Genomic DNA, 18245 nt, shown 5'->3' with positions numbered 1-18245 from the left:
TCTCAGATCTCAAAAGAATGCTCGTTGGGAAAAAATTTTCGTCGAATGAAGAGGTGATCGCCGAAACTGAGGCCTATTTTGAAGCAAAGGACAAATCGTACTACAAAAATGGTATCGAAAAGTTGGAGGATCGCTATAATCAGTGTATCACCCTTGAAGGGAATTATGTTGAATAAAAAAAACGAATTTTGCAAAAAAATGTGTTTTACTATTTTAAGCCGGGGACTTTTCAATTGACCTGTTATATCGAAAGCTGCTGTAAATAGGTTGGAAAATGCGACACCACGGTCTTTGGTCTTTGGATAATAACACGAACGACGTTTGTCACATTACCGCGATATTCCTACTCGGGGCAGGTTTACATAATTCGCGTCGTATCTCTTTGCTTTTCCGCCTCCCTCGCCCTTCGTTTTCGCCACTCCTTAGCAAGCATGATCGAGTTGGTTTGGCGTAAGTTAGTGCACGACGTGGCATTATAGTATTTAAATTATTGACCGTATATCCCCTCGGATCGGAACCAGAGGGCCTTCTTTCTCTCTTGATACATCACCGGCCGGCGCAGCATGTGGACAACCTGGCCGCGCCATCTATAAACTCCTTAAAATGTTACCTGCCCCGTCTCTTATAAATAATATTTAGTGTCAGTCTTTACCCGTTGACTCTACCAAAACACGGACGTATTTTAACCGGTCGCATTTTAATTCCACGACGGCAGCGACGACGATAATAACGGGCGCCCGTGAATCGGTCGTGTCATACTTCATAATATGTTAATTAGTTAACACGCGTATACCTGCCCAATGTTACATACATTCCTCTAGAGAGTTTTTTTTTTAAACTTTCAATGATTTAGAAATTGAATGGTAAGTGGAAGTCGGATTCGTGAAGTAAGAGTTTTGGAAAAACCCTTTAAACTATGTTACCATAATAATAAGGTGCCAGAACTGGCAATAGATCCTTCGGGGATCTTAAAATTTTTTTTAATTTTTTTATTCGAGATTTTGGTGGTCCTGACCTGACCATTTACAATTTTGTTCATGTGTTTGGTTTTCTAGTTTTTAGTTTTTCAGTCTATCAATTTTTCTTTCTTCATTTATCTTTTTAACTAACAAGACTCATTCAAAGAATATTCGTTTTAATTACGTAGGTTTTCGGTATCTAAATCTTTCTGATCGCAATGACTGTAAACCCCTCGGATCAATGGTTCAAGTAAACCTGACTACAATCAAAAATGTTCCATATGAAATTGCCATCCCCCCATCGCCTCCCTTAAAAGTTGAATTTCGAAATATCCTCCTTATTCCAAGAACATATTCATAAAGAAAATCTCTCTGCAAAATTTCAGCATCCAGGTCCATGGGTTTAGCCTGGGCATTGATGAGTGAAGGAGTCAGGACTTTTCCTTTTAGGTTAAATTGTGACAATTGGTTGACTTCTATAGAGTCTAAAGAAAATGTAGAAAGTATAAATCGTGCATCAGTTGCATCGAAAACAAATTTCAATTTTGATTAAGGACAGCTCTATTAATAGGTATTACTTAATAGACTTGGAAGACCATTCGCACTTTTAAGGATAATTGCGATAATTATCGACAAAAATTGAAAGCTATTATCGGAGATATTCAATTGGCAACTAAAATATAGATTTTATGACAAGGAAAACTAAACTCCACTTTGCCGTGCAATATATGGTCCACTTTCAACCCCATGAACGCCCTTAACGACTCTGTTGTTGCAATACCAAAGGTCACATTTGCTTTCTTCAAACGTTTTATTATGGCAAAATTACACAGAGTTTGGAAAGTCCGGAGCCATATATTTTATACAAAGAGCATTTTCTGAAAGAAGGACGATCTTCCTGTCCAGTTGGCATCTCGGCGTCACTCGATACAGAAACTGTACCTAATCGTTAAAGAAAATCCACGTCCATTATCATAATTTCACCACGTTCTAACCCGTCGTCGTATAAGGAACGCCATCGGCTTTCGCATGGTCATAAAATCCGTTTTATTACTCAATAATGGACGTGGATCGTCTTGGTCCGGGGTCCTGAAATGACAGGGTTCGGGGCAATTTACCCAGACCAAACGATCGTCCCCATGTATCCGTAATTCGACCGATTTTAATTTCCAATTTATACGATAAGGCAATAACGTGTGATTTATAAAATTGGATGCTCCTCAGATTGTTCCGAGACGCAAAACAAAATCACAGCGTGTCTCTAATTTCGGCGTCTATGTATACGTGTGTCCGTGTCGTTCGTAAATTACCAAATGAGGCTTACAGCGGAATATGCAAGCCCAAAATGGTCCAACTGCAGTCATTTCTGTCTTCTATCTTTGAGGTGAATCTTAAGGAACTATTGTATGCATCTACATCTAACTATACAACCGAATTTGATGGGTACAACCTTTAGATCACGATTACAATGCCAAAACATTTTTTTGAAAAGTGATATTTGTCAGAAACAAACAATTGATGTTGAAAAAAGCCTTAAATTGACTTTTTGTTCGTAGTCTTGCCCAAACTTTGAGAGTGGACACCGATTTTGACACCAGTCTGAGTCTTCTTCCAGTTTCAATAGTATTACCTAAATTTCTCCAAAACTGCTTCTTATAATGGAAACTCCTGTAGGGTAAGTAGTTTTTATATTAGTATGCTTAGATTTGCAGATGATATAGCAGTATTAGCATCTAGCAAGGAGGTCCTAGAGATAGCTTTAAATAAAATGGAAGCGGTACTGACAGATCAGTACTGTATGAAAATAAATAAAAGTAAAACTAAAATACTGATATGCAAGGGAAGAAAAAGTAGGGAAAGAGCGAATATAAAGATAGGAGACGAAAAATTAGAAGAAGTGGCTGATTTTAGATACCTAGGAAGTCAGATAAGTGAGGATGGAAGGAGTAGTAGGGATATAAAGCAGAGGATAGCGCAGGGTCGTGTCGCCTTTAATAAAAAGAAGTCACTTCTATGCTCGCGAACGGTTAATTTAGAAATTCGAAAAAGGTTGTTAAAGGTGTATGTTTGGAGCACGGCGTTGTACGGGTGCGAAACATGGACAGTGGGAGCGGCGGAAAAGAAAAGGTTAGAAGCGTTCGAAATGTGGTGTTATAGGCGGATGATGAGGATATCGTGGGTAGAAAAGGTTAGAAATGAAGAGGTATTGGAAAGAATAGGAGAACAGAGGACTCTATGGAAGTCAATAAAAAATAGGCGAGATAGGTTGGTAGGACACCTTCTCAGGCATGAAGGTCTAGTCAGAGACATATTAGAGGCAGAAACAGGAGTTAGGAGAGGTAGAGGTAGGCCTAGATTAGATTACTGTTCGCAAATAGTTAAGGAAGTGGGCTGTTCTAGTTTTAGGGAAATGCGAAATTTAGCTCAGGATAGGAAAGAGTGGAGGTACGTGTCCAACCAGTCTTAGGACTGATGACCTTATGATGATGATGATGATGACATAGAATAAAACTTTCCTTACAAAAATGGTTATTATCTATTCATTAACCTTGATGATGAAGATGATGATGATCTTGACACGTAGCTTATAATTAATCATCCGTATTCTATAATCTCTATAACCCAGTGGTTCTCCTTTATACGCCATCACACTCATGAACTGACGGCTCCTGATGACCTTAACTTATCCATAATAGTTATGATAGGATAACACAGCCCAGTTGAAAAGCTGCACGCCTCTTAGAGAAAATTCCAATTTTGTTTTCAACAAATAAAAAAAAACAAAATTCTCTAACCTAGATAATTTTTTTTTTAAAAACTGCATAATACGTATATTGAAAGTATCTCTTAAAATAGGACCAACAGAAATGGGCGAAAAAAGATTATGACTGCAGTTGTAGCATACCCTTTGAGGTTTCATATTGTGGTAATACACCCAAGAAGTTCCACAGCGTTCTATGGGCGTCTCCTCTCCCTTGATTGTTTTTATGGACATGTTCGTAAAATTGCCCAAATGATCCCAACTTAAAATTGGTCTCTGTTTTCCTTTTTTTGAATCTCTGATCGAACGTGACAAAAAATGGCATGTATATTCCAACACTTTACAAACTGAATTGGTCGCTTTCAATCCAAGGGTGTATAATCTTTATGGGATAATAAACCTAACGAAACCATTAAAATCTCACAGACATAGGAATCTAAATTCTTCAATATTCAATTATTACGTGCGGAAATAAATCGGTAAATTCAATTACAGAAGAGACTGTGTCTCTTCCTTCTAAGTCCTTTAATCTATATCATTAGATCAACAATAAGAAGCAGATCAATTCTGGAAGGACTATGAATAAAATAGAAGAATATGAGATTGTGTACAGAGTCTGAAATATATAGAGAAACTCAGGAACATATTGAACGAACTTCACTTACAGCAAATTTTATCCATCACGTACATTCGGCAGAAGTTGTGCTACCACCAACTTAAAAGGCTCTAATATTACCGAAATACCGCCTCAAAGTTTTAATTCGATATTTTCAAAACCGACTGCTCAGATTTGATTCCTCGCATTTGTGCCTGCCTGTAAACAGTTAAACGTACGAGTTCGTTTATTATTTCGTGTTCAGTGCCCCGAAGCGAAGTATGCCTACTCAATTACAAACGATTCTGTCAACATCGAGTCATTTAAAAACCATTTAAAGCTTAATGTTATTTGCATAAGCGCTTAGCTACTATTATAACATCTGTTCAAGGAGGCAGGTAAAGTATGTAACTACCATTCGGTTAGTAAAACGGGTACTAAACGGCCTCACCGAGAACATTAAACGCATCCTTACATGAAAACGCTTTTATCCGCCAAATTAGACCGCCGCTTATTACAACTATTCAATTTAATATCGGGAGCAATGAATTTTAAATGCATTTAACAAACTAACTGAATGTCGCTTAAGCGCTCTGTCTGAAAATGTCATATCTCATATATATCTCAATACATACTATTATTCATTTACATACATCATCATCATCATAAGGTCGTCAGTCCCTAAAACTGGTTGGACACGCACCTCCACTCTTTCCTATCCTGAGCTAATCTTCGCATTTCCCTGGAACTAGAACATCCCACATCCTTAACTATTTGTGAACAGTAATCTAATCTAGCTCTACCTCTACCCCTCTTAACTTCTGATTCTGTCTCCAATATGTCTCTGACTAAACCTTGATGCCTAAGAAGGTGTCCTACCAACCTATCTCGCCTATTTTTTTACTTCCATAGGGTCCTCTGTTCTCCTATTCTTTGTAATACCTCTTCATTTCTAACCAGGCAAAATTTGAGGATACCTTGGATAGAGAAGGTTAGAAATGAAGAGGTATTGGAAAGAATAGGAGAACAGAGGAATCTATGGAAGTCAATAAAAAATAGGCGAGATAGGTTGGTAGGACATCTTCTCAGGCATGAAGGTCTAGTCAGAGACATATTAGGGGCTGTGGGCTGTTCTAGTTTTAGGGAAATGCGAAGTTTAGCTCAGGATAGGAAAGAGTGGGGCTCCGTGTCCAACCAGTCTTAGAACTGACGACCTTATGATGATGACGTTTTATTCCATCTAACCCTGTGAAGAACTTGGTTACCTTTTTAAAAATTAGTTTTCTGATATAGTAATTAATCCTTCTAATCTTTGTAACGAGATTACCTAGCTTTTTCACATTTAGTTTTTTGAAATGAAAATTTGAATCCTTCTAATCGCTGTGAAAAGCTTAGTTGACTTTTTCACGTTTAATTTTGTGATGTGATGATTGTAATGCTTCTAATTCCTGTGAACAACTTGGCTAACTTTTTCAAAAGGTGTTTCACATGATGATTCTGATGTTTCTAATCCTTATGCAGAACATGGTTTAACTGTTTCACATTTAGTTTTTTGACATGATAATAATAATGTTTGTAATCCTTCCGAAGGATTTAGCTAAAGCTAACTTTTTTGCATTTAGTTTTTGATATGATAATTTTAGTCCTTCTAATCATTCATTGTATTGTGCAGAATTGCCTATATGTTGTATGGCACAGCATACCTGGATATGACATAGATTCAGCCATCATCAACCTAATTTACAAAGAATAACAGAATTTCCATGTCATGTAATCAGGCACAAAGCGGACTATATTGTAGTTGATAACGCTTTAAGGTATAATCGTACGTCTCTGGAAGTATTCGTACCAGTTTCCACGCACCAATAAGCAAACAATAAACTGATTTGGTAAAAGCGATTATACATTAGAGAACCACAGATACAAATCTAGTACTCGTATATTATAGAAACAAATATTTGCTCTTGAATTATTCGCATATCTGCGTATGTAACACTGACTCGAACCCTTATAATTACGATATAGCCTACTAGGTACTCAATCAATTAATTGCGATATTTAGGGACAAAACTGACCATGTAAAAAAATAATGTTATTAAAATAATTCGAAGTGGTCTGTATTCGATCTTTTTGGATCTCATCAGCGCGTCGCAGGCAGCTCCGACAGAACACAGACCAACTTTTACCTGCTGTCTTAAGAAAGCGTTTTAGAAAATACCACAAATGGCGCCGTAAACGCCATCTGTAGCACGATGCTACATTTTTTGGACCTTGTTGGAGCATACGTAATCCTAAAATGTAGCATCGTGCTACAGATGGCGCTTACTGCGCCATTTGTAGTATTTTCTAATAATGTTAATGAAATTAATTATTAATCTTTAATTATTAAACACTTCGTTTAGTTTCTTCGTAGAGAAGCCCCTAATGGTCTAATTTACTGACATTGGTGCGTTATGTAATTTTAACACCCCGTACATCAACTGATGCCCTTTTACAAAAATAAATGCCACGTCACTTATATATCCCTTGCACTTATGATCTGTGACCTGGTCTCGTCGTCCTTTTTTTGTCCTGACACTCATTATTATTATTACGATTTTTATTAATAAACGGTCGCAAATCAAGCTAAGAAATTGTTGCCGAACTCGTAATTAATTGACGCAATTTTTTCGTTCATAACCTTCACAATAATTGGCTACAGGCAGCGATCTCTCTTTGTCAGGACAGGCTGGGGCCGGCTGGACACTGCATAACGAAAGCAGTAATAAAACACATACAATGTGTCCGTATGTGTTGTATATGAATGTCTGTATCTACATGTATAACGTATATGCATACATGTGTTTGTGTTGATGTAAATAATAACAGCGTCGCTTTTAATGGGGACAATTTCAGCGATTGGCAACAGGTAGGCAAGCTGGATGGACATGTTAAAACTGCAGCCGCACAAAAAGAAAATACTAATCAAATATTATTATTTCTCTTGCACAGCCAGGTAATGCACAGCATTCACTGAACATAGAAATTGGCATTTTATCACGAACGAAAAAGGATAATTTTTTAGATCTGCTTTTTTGACACGATAATTTTAATGTTTCTAATCCCTGCGAAGAACATGGCTAACTTTCTGTGTATTTAGTGCTTAATATGATTGCTATACTCCTTCTAATCCCTATGAAGAACTTGGCTAACCTTTTCACATGATAGTTTTGATATTTCCAATCCCTGCAAAGGACTTGGCTAACTTTGTTTGTACATAGTTTTAAATATGATGACTTTACTCCTTCTAATCCCTATAAAGAACTTGGCTAACCTTTTCACATGATAGTTTTGATATTTCTAATTCCTGTAAAGAACTTGGTTAACCGTTTTAGATCTGATTTTTTGACATGATGATTTTACTCCGTCCAATCCCTGTGAAGAACTATACTTATCCCATGATTATATATATGAAAAGATAGCTAAAAGTAATTATTCGAATTTTCCTATTCCACGTTTTATTTTACAACAGATTCCACTCTCTGATGATTGCAGGTAATAGAATGTCCCCGCGTTCGGTTCTCAAATCGCCACTAATGTATATGAACACCTAAACTCTCAGATTATTATTGGAGAAATATTTCAATCAATTAATTTTTAAACAAATATCATTTCGTTTCTTTTTAACTCATTTTAAGTCAGAATACGTAGCTTCAATCTAATCCTATAGCAATGTGAAATTACCAAAATTAATTTCAAAATGGAAACAAGAAATGTTAAGCTGCAATTGGACTCCTATAGATGCTAAAGCATGCGTCGAATGGTGGTAATCAGGATAATAATCAATTGATGCTGGTTGCTTCAGAATCCTTTTGGTCTCTTTTCTGTTTACCCACTAAAAGACAGAAGCGTCACGGATCATGAATTGCAATAACAATAATCATTTCCTTCGTGGTTATTGCCATTGTAATTTACTTTAATTGGGCATAAAATAATTGTTACGTTTGTTTTTATTTATAATCCTTCAAGTTTTGCGTATTTGAAGAAAAGCCGACCAATAAGTTAATACGATAGCTTTTAAAAGTTAAACATTACTATATGTACTGGGTAAGTTTCTACTTCTGCCTCATCGAAATAGTAACTAAGCAGAGGAATGCGCATGAACAAAGTTGATCACCATATGTATACGAATTTCAGTTCTTCGTAGCTGATTCTAGTATTTTACAGTACGAGTAGACACATTACTGATGCGGTCACAAGGTCATACCAACCCTAAAGCGGTCACTTCGTCCTTTGTGACCATTGATTAACTAATTACCATATTGTTTACTGTGACCTCTAAAACATATCCGTAAGACTCTTATGTCGTAATTACTATCCTGATTGTTGAATAAAAGGGCAAACAATAATGACCTCAATTGCAACTAATTAGGACTGGCTGTAAAACCTTATCGTAGAGAAGTCCAGAGCTCCCGTGCCACGTTCTACGAGACGTCACTCGGTACGCGACACATATCCACGGACGAAGAACGACGTGCATGCTTGTATTGGGAGATCCATATACACACACGTGTAAAGGTACGCGTATATATGTACATGTCTCTAGTTTGTGAGTGACAACGTGACGTAGCCGTCCGTCAAGTGGACGCGGCGTGGGACATTCGGTCGCTCGAGGTGGACGACGGCGGGAGGGAGGAGGGGGAGGTGGACATCCACCCGCGGAAGGGGGAGGTGGTCGACGGGGTGGCAAACAGAACGAGAGGGGGACGCTCGGGGGGTAGTAAAGGGAGTTGTCGTTGCTGCCGCCGTCGTTACCCGGGCAGACGTCTTTTGACCTAGCATGCATTGCTTCGAGCCACAGACTAATCGATCGGCGGCTGTGACGCTGACGGGAGACGGACAGCTCGTCGTACTTGGCCTGTGTACAAAGAGACAGGCAAGGCGTGAGGGTATGGCCGAAGGGGGTGAGCGGCGAAGGGTGGAACGTCGGTTGACGACGGCCGCGGAGAGTGGCGGGGGTAGCAGCAACGGAAAAGTAGGACCCGCGACGTCGGTAGCGACGCCGACGACGTCCACACTGCCAACAACAACGTACGTTGGTCCATCCCTTCGTTCATACGTCCAAGAAAAAATATTTCTACCCATGGATCGTATTTATTATAGGTGATGCATAATATATGCATATTATGTAAAATTACTAAACAATTGATCTGCTGATGAATTGTACGTTTCTTTGATATTTTCATGGAAACCTGTAGTCTATGATTGAATGACGATATCGATGACTTACTACGGCATGATTGTTCTTTTTAGCATTAACCACATTACGTTACAATCGACACCAGTTGGACTAATTTATCTCACCCTCTCATACGCCCTCATATATTGCGGCGTGAAGTATGCAACAGTTAGAGCAAGCTACTAGATTGTTGCCTATACTTGTCCGAAGTAGGTCAATGCGTAGATAGTCTCGAGAAAAGAAAAACGGGAATATTTGACAAAAAAAAAAGAGAAGCGCTTAACGGGACGAAAATTATAATTCCATGCTGTAAATTACGTTGAAATAAATATCGAAATATGATTTTCGGCTTATGATGAATGATATGAATATAGATAAATAAAATAATTCTGGCTTTGGCAAAAAAAACTTTTAAAAAATCTTTTCCTGTTCAACCGGAAGTATCCCTCGTACTTCAACTGCTTTATAAAAAATATGCATATAATTTTGAATTTGTCGCTCAATCCATAGCATTTATGTGACGTCAGGCTCCCACGGTTTTTGTCAATTATATAAATATAAATGTGTAAAAGACATATATAACAGAGCGGTTTGGTACATCTTTTATGTCTTAGCCTTTCTGAATAATTAATAACCAAGTATGTACATATGAAAACGTATAAATGTGTCTGTTAATAATGCTGCTGATCGATCAGATGATAATCCTATACCTATATAAAAATATATAGATACAGATTAACGCACGTTTATGATAGAGGCAAAATCAAAAAGTCGCAAAAACAGTTAACAATTCTTTGACCCCACGTGATTTATTTTTAAATGGTCATTCCGAACACCTGACGTTAATGGCCCAATAAAAATTTCCGAAGCCTCTTGCCAACGTGTCACGAATTTTATCGATAAACTGAGCTTTTCAAGGCAAGAATTTTTTTCCACAAATCCACAGAATATTAAAATCCGGTAAATGCTGAATAAATAAGAATGGATTGAAATCGTGCGACACAACAAGTTAATTCACATGCTGAACGATCGTCATGGAGGACAAATTTACCAAAAAAAAAAAAGAAAACCGAAAAAATTGGAAGGCTATTTGTAAACTGTGTTAATAATGCTGCGCACATAGCTTTCTATAAAAATTATCATAAAGTCGTAGATTTCTCACCTCTTGAAAACAGATTAGGTACAATTTACTTTACTGTTAAAAATTAGGGAAAATTTCAATTTTCACGTCTCACAAGTCAAATGCCGTTGTTATTTTACATGTTTCACTATAATAAGAACGCATTTAGTAACTACATATCGGCTATTGTCGTATTAACCACAAAGTTTTTAAATCAATTACAAATGATGGAAGTCAATAAAAAATAGGCGAGATAGGTTGGTAGGACAGCTTCTCAGGCATGAAGGTCTAGTTAGAGACATATTAGAGGCAGAAACAGGAGTTAGGAGGGGTAGAGGTAGACCTAGATTAGATTACTCTTCGCAAATAGTTAAGGATGTGGGCTGTTCTAGTTTTAGGGAAATGCGAAGTTTAGCTCAGGATAGGAAAAAATGGAGGTATATGTCCAACCAGTCTTAGGACTGACGACCTTATGATGGTAAGACAAGGGGAGTGAAAATCTCTCTCCTAAGACAACTAAGTACAAAATTACTTTAAAGGGAAAATGAAAAGTCATTTGGAGTGAATACTTTAAATTAGCAAATAAGTATTTACATAAATTTAGTAGGGGGTGCAAATTAAGCAGGTGCTAACTCAAAGTTGTTTTGTATATTATGTGGAATTTGGAAACTCAAGTACCTATACCTATTTACATGTATTAAAAAAATGTTTTTCTCAAAACTTAGGCGTCACATTGGCTTTTGCTGATACTACATTCCAAAATCGCGTTTTCTTTTGTATTTCCAAAACTACTGATTCTAGAAGTTCTAAGTGTTTGAAATTGTGAAAAATTCACAATTTTTGTTTAGCATCCAAAATTCATTCATAGTCGAAGGAGGCCGTTATAAAGAATTTTTGTATATTGCAATTCACAATTGTTTCGCCTTACAAACAAGGTTTCCTCAGGTTATTCGTTTAATTCATTCATATTTTCGTCCATGTTAAAAGATCTTTGAAGGGCTAAACAATTGCAGTGTGGAATATACAATATTCCACTTAAAACTGTTGTTGTTCATTTATTATTAGCACGGAGTTTCAATATTTTTGTTCTTCTGTTGTAAAAGGTCATAAAGTTGTAACTACAGAAGTATTTCAAAAATTTGTCATAAAGAAGTAAAGCGTCAGTTTATGGCGTAAATTAAGAGAAAATATAACAAAAAAAAATAAATTATGATTAATTATGGATACTTATAAATAGAGACTTAATCGCATTTACAGCGAACCGAAAAAAGAGAACACAAGGTCGAGTATGTCTCACGAAAGAGTTTCTTGTTAATAAGAGACAAGGTGACGTGCCATTAATTTTGGACGGTTAATAATTTATGGGTTTCTTTTACTAAATGATGAAAACAATAAACTTGTCCGACAACCTATAAATAAGTCGCATGTTTGTTACAAAAACAACGATTCCTTCTTCTTCTGTTTTTCGAGAATTGAAACAAATATCGTCGCATAGTAACCGTATTTGTATTGCAGACAGCAATCATAAAAGGAAATATTTCTGTTTTATAGTTAGATATTCATATGGTCATCAAAATCGAAACAAATACTCAAACTCAACTCAAACCGTCACATAAATATTATAAAGGAACCTAACAAACTAAAATTAAATGGATGCAATGAAAATTGGGTAAAAGTCTAGATGATGGGGTGGGTCGGATCGAAGGAGGAGGTCTCCCCCACCACTATACCATAAAAGGTTCGTGGCGGTCACTTGAACAAAACCCGATAACATAACCTAACCTAACCTAACCTACCCTATTGATAAAGATATTTAAATAATGTTTTATATAACTTTCTCAATATTTTTATGTATTTTTCATTAGTTTTACCTTTGAATATCATATTTATTAACTTTGAACCCCTATAACTTTTTACGGGGGTGAGACCGCCACGAACTTTTTATGTTTTCAGTGGTGGGGGAGACCTCCTCTTTCGGTCCCCCCCATCCATCATCTAGACCTTTACCGAAAATAGAACTGAGTACGTAGTTTCCATTATTAGTGCGTCTAATTTCTCCATTCTTGTCGTCAGATGATACATCCGCAGTCCATCTTATAATTAGTTAAGGCCCCCTTTACACTGACATTTTCTAGTTTTTAGTTGGTTGTTAAGATCAGTAAGAGCCATGGACCACCCTAACTGTACAGTTACCCATTAGTGCAACGCCTAAGTCATTATTACAGCACGTGTGACAGGAACGATTTTTTCTCTTGCACGTTAAGATAAGCTGGAGCTAAACGGAACGCCCTGTAGACGATGCAATCGCATAGTTCTCTCGTCCGCCAGTCCGTCCGTCTGTGTTCGAGTGCCTGGCGATTTAATGGGGTATACGTTTAATTAAAGAATGTTTGGCTGAGACCAAAGAGAGATAAGAGCCCTGGCTGGGCTCTAGCTGTCTGGTGTGTTTCAGCGGACCGAGATCGTAATGTTGTAACAAAGAAGGCGTAAATCAACGTGCGCCATCGGAACCGTCCGCGTCGACGAGATATATTGTACCTTCCGAGAGATAGACGAACTACTACCACTACTACTACTACTAGTACTGCCAACCGTCCAACCACCACCACCATCATCACTAGCTGCATAGTCTCACCCGAGATCGTCTAGCTAGAAAAGGGAACGGGGTTCCAACGTCACTTCTCGCGACCGCTATAATTCAAGTCTCGATAATACCGCACCAGGTTAAGTACGTTGACGAAGATGAAGACGACAGCACCTGTCTCGATCCCATTAGCAGGAAGTGCTGATGGTCGCAGAGCGATCGTGGAGGCGAGACAATGATAATTCTCAAACTATCTCCTCAATTCCACAGTTTCTGAAAATACCTCAAATGGCGCGGTAAACGCCATCTGTAGTACGATGCTACATTTTATGCTCCAACAAGGTTTCAGCAAGTAGATATCCATATATTTAAATGGACCTTGTTGGAGCATACGTAATGCTAAAATGTAGCTTAGTACTACAGATGGCGTTTACCGCGCCATTTGTGATATTTTCTAAAACGCGCTGTTAAGACAGCAGGTAAAAGTTGGCCTGTGTTCTGTCGGAGCTGTCTGCGACGCGCTCATGAGATCCAAAAAGATCGAAATCGCGATCCGCGTCTGGCAGTTTCGACAGAATACAGACCACTTCGAATTATTTTATTCCACAGTTTCTAATATGTATACGAAAGGAAGGTATTTAATGAGAAAGCTTCACCAAAAGTATATGAAAACTCAAAAGAGAAGATTAGTCAAAAAGTATACGAAAACTCAAAGTTTAAGAGAAAAGGGAAGATTATCAGTCAGGTTTCTGCCAGTTTGTTCTGTCCCCAGTCGGTCGAACTGGTATATCGATTCGCGACGTCTCGTAGGTATCTTTTGGTTCGCATAAAGCACAAGCACCACCATACTGGCTGGCATTGGCGACTGGCATGATACAAAGATCCATAAATCGCTACCGCTGCTGCTGCAGCGAGAGAAGCGGACGGGAAAGCGACCGGTAACAGAGAACGACGATGACATCGTCCTCGTCGTAGTAGTGCGGTATCCATCGAAGGAGACGTAAAATAAGCAACGGAAGGGAATCGGAAAGAGAGAATATACCGCCGATACTGGAGTTGCATGGCCCGGCCGATAAACCAGCGGTGATTGACGGTCGCACGGACAAGACTTACGAACAAGGCACCGATAAATCCCCGATAAAAATAAATAAAATTTGCTACGGCATTTGCATCTATCGTGTCCTATCCAGAAGTCGGACCTTGATTTATTGGAGCTGCCGCTGCCAGTGCCTTACAATGCTACGGGGACGGAACATTGTTTCACCGTGTGCTGTCACAATACAACCGGCAACTGCAGCAGCAATTCCTCCATCCACCAACCATGAAGAAACCAAACCGCAGCAGCTGCTGCTGCCGTAGGATGGCCGAATAGTTGGTTGCTTTTACTTGCTCGCTTGTTGCTGCTCCAATACAAAATAATGGATTTCTTCTTCTTTCTTTTAGTTGCGATATAGAAGGTTCTCGCCATCGTACTAAACGCAGATTACCCTAATCTACATATATGTCTTTGCTTATTGCTTGCATAGCTAAAAGGACAATACTTCCTTCTTTTCTAATACTCCATCTTGTGGGTTCTTTGTACTAACCGTCTCACAGTGTTTTGCTGTCGTCATCTTTAATCAAATCAGCGAAGACAAATGCTTATGATTATCTATTGATAGACCGAAGATTCGTAAAAAAGGGGTGAAGAACTGGTTAGTTCCCGAAACTTAAAATCACGACAAAATCCAGGCGTATGGAATAAAAACCTGGGGAACTACAACTATTAAAAAACTTTTGGTAAATGTCTAGATAAAAAATTTGCTGCGGTCCCACCCCCATAAGAAGTTATGGGGGTTGAAAGTTGATTATTTTGACAATTTTCATACACTATAATCCAAAAAAATTCAATAAAATAATTATTTTCAAGCGGGTGNAACTTGGCTAACCTTTTCACATGATAGTTTTGATATTTCCAATCCCTGCAAAGGACTTGGCTAACTTTGTTTGTACATAGTTTTAAATATGATGACTTTACTCCTTCTAATCCCTATAAAGAACTTGGCTAACCTTTTCACATGATAGTTTTGATATTTCTAATTCCTGTAAAGAACTTGGTTAACCGTTTTAGATCTGATTTTTTGACATGATGATTTTACTCCGTCCAATCCCTGTGAAGAACTATACTTATCCCATGATTATATATATGAAAAGATAGCTAAAAGTAATTATTCGAATTTTCCTATTCCACGTTTTATTTTACAACAGATTCCACTCTCTGATGATTGCAGGTAATAGAATGTCCCCGCGTTCGGTTCTCAAATCGCCACTAATGTATATGAACACCTAAACTCTCAGATTATTATTGGAGAAATATTTCAATCAATTAATTTTTAAACAAATATCATTTCGTTTCTTTTTAACTCATTTTAAGTCAGAATACGTAGCTTCAATCTAATCCTATAGCAATGTGAAATTACCATAATTAATTTCAAAATGGAAACAAGAAATGTTAAGCTGCAATTGGACTCCTATAGATGCTAAAGCATGCGTCGAATGGTGGTAATCAGGATAATAATCAATTGATGCTGGTTGCTTCAGAATCCTTTTGGTCTCTTTTCTGTTTACCCACTAAAAGACAGAAGCGTCACGGATCATGAATTGCAATAACAATAATCATTTCCTTCGTGGTTATTGCCATTGTAATTTACTTTAATTGGGCATAAAATAATTGTTACGTTTGTTTTTATTTATAATCCTTCAAGTTTTGCGTATTTGAAGAAAAGCCGACCAATAAGTTAATACGACAGCTTTTAAAAGTCAAACATTACCACATGCACTGGGTACGACGAAGTTTCTACTTCTGCCTCATCGAAATAGTAACTAAGCAGAGGAATGCGCAGAAATAAAGTTAATCACCATATCTATACGAATTTCAGTTTTTCGTAGCTGATTCTGGTATTTTACAGTACGAGTAGGCACATTACTGATGCGGTCACAAGGTCGTAGCAACCCTAAAGCGGTCACTTCGTCCTTTGTGACCATTGATTAACTAATTACCATATTGTTTATTGTGACCTCTAAAACATATCCGTAAGACTCTTATGTCGTAATTACTATCCTGATTGTTGAATAAAAGGGCAAACAATAATGACCTCAATTGCAACTAATTAGGACTGGCTGTAAAACCTTATCGTAGAGAAGTCCAGAGCTCCCGTGCCACGTTCTACGAGACGTCACTCGGTACGCGACACATATCCACGGACGAAGAACGACGTGCATGCTTGTATTGGGAGATCCATATACACACACGTGTAAAGGTACGCGTATATATGTACATGTCTCTAGTTTGTGAGTGACAACGTGACGTAGCCGTCCGTCAAGTGGACGCGGCGTGGGACATTCGGTCGCTCGAGGTGGACGACGGCGGGAGGGAGGAGGGGGAGGTGGACATCCACCCGCGGAAGGGGGAGGTGGTCGACGGGGTGGCAAACAGAACGAGAGGGGGACGCTCGGGGGGTAGTAAAGGGAGTTGTCGTTGCTGCCGCCGTCGTTACCCGGGCAGACGTCTTTTGACCTAGCATGCATTGCTTCGAGCCACAGACTGATCGATCGGCGGCTGTGACGCTGACGGGAGACGGACAGCTCGTCGTACTTGGCCTGTGTACAAAGAGACAGGCAAGGCGTGAGGGTATGGCCGAAGGGGGTGAGCGGCGAAGGGTGGAACGTCGGTTGACGACGGCCGCGGAGAGTGGCGGGGGTAGCAGCAACGGAAAAGTAGGACCCGCGACGTCGGTAGCGACGCCGACGACGTCCACACTGCCAACAACAACGTACGTTGGTCCATCCCTTCGTTCATACGTCCAAGAAAAAATATTTCTACCCATGGATCGTATTTATTATAGGTGATGCATAATATATGCATATTATGTAAAATTACTAAACAATTGATCTGCTGATGAATTGTACGTTTCTTTGATATTTTCATGGAAACCTGTAGTCTATGATTGAATGACGATATCGATGACTTACTACGGCATGATTGTTCTTTTTAGCATTAACCACATTACGTTACAATCGACACCAGTTGGACTAATTTATCTCACCCTCTCATACGCCCTCATATATTGCGGCGTGAAGTATGCAACAGTTAGAGCAAGCTACTAGATTGTTGCCTATACTTGTCCGAAGTAGGTCAATGCGTAGATAGTCTCGAGAAAAGAAAAACGGGAATATTTGACAAAAAAAAAAGAGAAGCGCTTAACGGGACGAAAATTATAATTCCATGCTGTAAATTACGTTGAAATAAATATCGAAATATGATTTTCGGCTTATGATGAATGATATGAATATAGATAAATAAAATAATTCTGGCTTTGGCAAAAAAAACTTTTAAAAAATCTTTTCCTGTTCAACCGGAAGTATCCCTCGTACTTCAACTGCTTTATAAAAAATATGCATATAATTTTGAATTTGTCGCTCAATCCATAGCATTTATGTGACGTCAGGCTCCCACGGTTTTTGTCAATTATATAAATATAAATGTGTAAAAGACATATATAACAGAGCGGTTTGGTACATCTTTTATGTCTTAGCCTTTCTGAATAATTAATAACCAAGTATGTACATATGAAAACGTATAAATGTGTCTGTTAATAATGCTGCTGATCGATCAGATGATAATCCTATACCTATATAAAAATATATAGATACAGATTAACGCACGTTTATGATAGAGGCAAAATCAAAAAGTCGCAAAAACAGTTAACAATTCTTTGACCCCACGTGATTTATTTTTAAATGGTCATTCCGAACACCTGACGTTAATGGCCCAATAAAAATTTCCGAAGCCTCTTGCCAACGTGTCACGAATTTTATCGATAAACTGAGCTTTTCAAGGCAAGAATTTTTTTCCACAAATCCACAGAATATTAAAATCCGGTAAATGCTGAATAAATAAGAATGGATTGAAATCGTGCGACACAACAAGTTAATTCACATGCTGAACGATCGTCATGGAGGACAAATT

The 18245-nt window shown here is 38.2% G+C and overlaps 2 protein-coding genes across 2 annotated transcripts in view; one reads left to right on the top strand and one right to left on the bottom strand.

Moving 5' to 3' along the window:
• The window catches only part of LOC108736208 (protein tiptop), a 222814-nt gene that overhangs the window by 193002 nt on the left and 11567 nt on the right, over positions 1-18245 (bottom strand). The window lies entirely within an intron of this gene.
• LOC108736210 (zinc finger protein 845) overlaps positions 2542-18245 on the top strand; it is a 69624-nt gene continuing 53920 nt past the window's right edge. Inside the window, exon 1 of the mRNA XM_025980341.1 lies at positions 2542-2634. Coding sequence (XP_025836126.1) covers positions 2618-2634 — 17 coding nt within the window. The 5' untranslated portion in view covers positions 2542-2617. The remainder of the gene's footprint in view (positions 2635-18245) is intronic.

This window comes from Agrilus planipennis, unplaced genomic scaffold, assembly GCF_000699045.2.
Source record: "Agrilus planipennis isolate EAB-ADULT unplaced genomic scaffold, Apla_2.0 scaffold114, whole genome shotgun sequence".
NCBI classification, from domain to species: domain Eukaryota; kingdom Metazoa; phylum Arthropoda; class Insecta; order Coleoptera; family Buprestidae; genus Agrilus; species Agrilus planipennis.
Note: the sequence above shows the minus strand (reverse complement) of the source record. Positions and strands in the feature narration are given on the sequence as shown.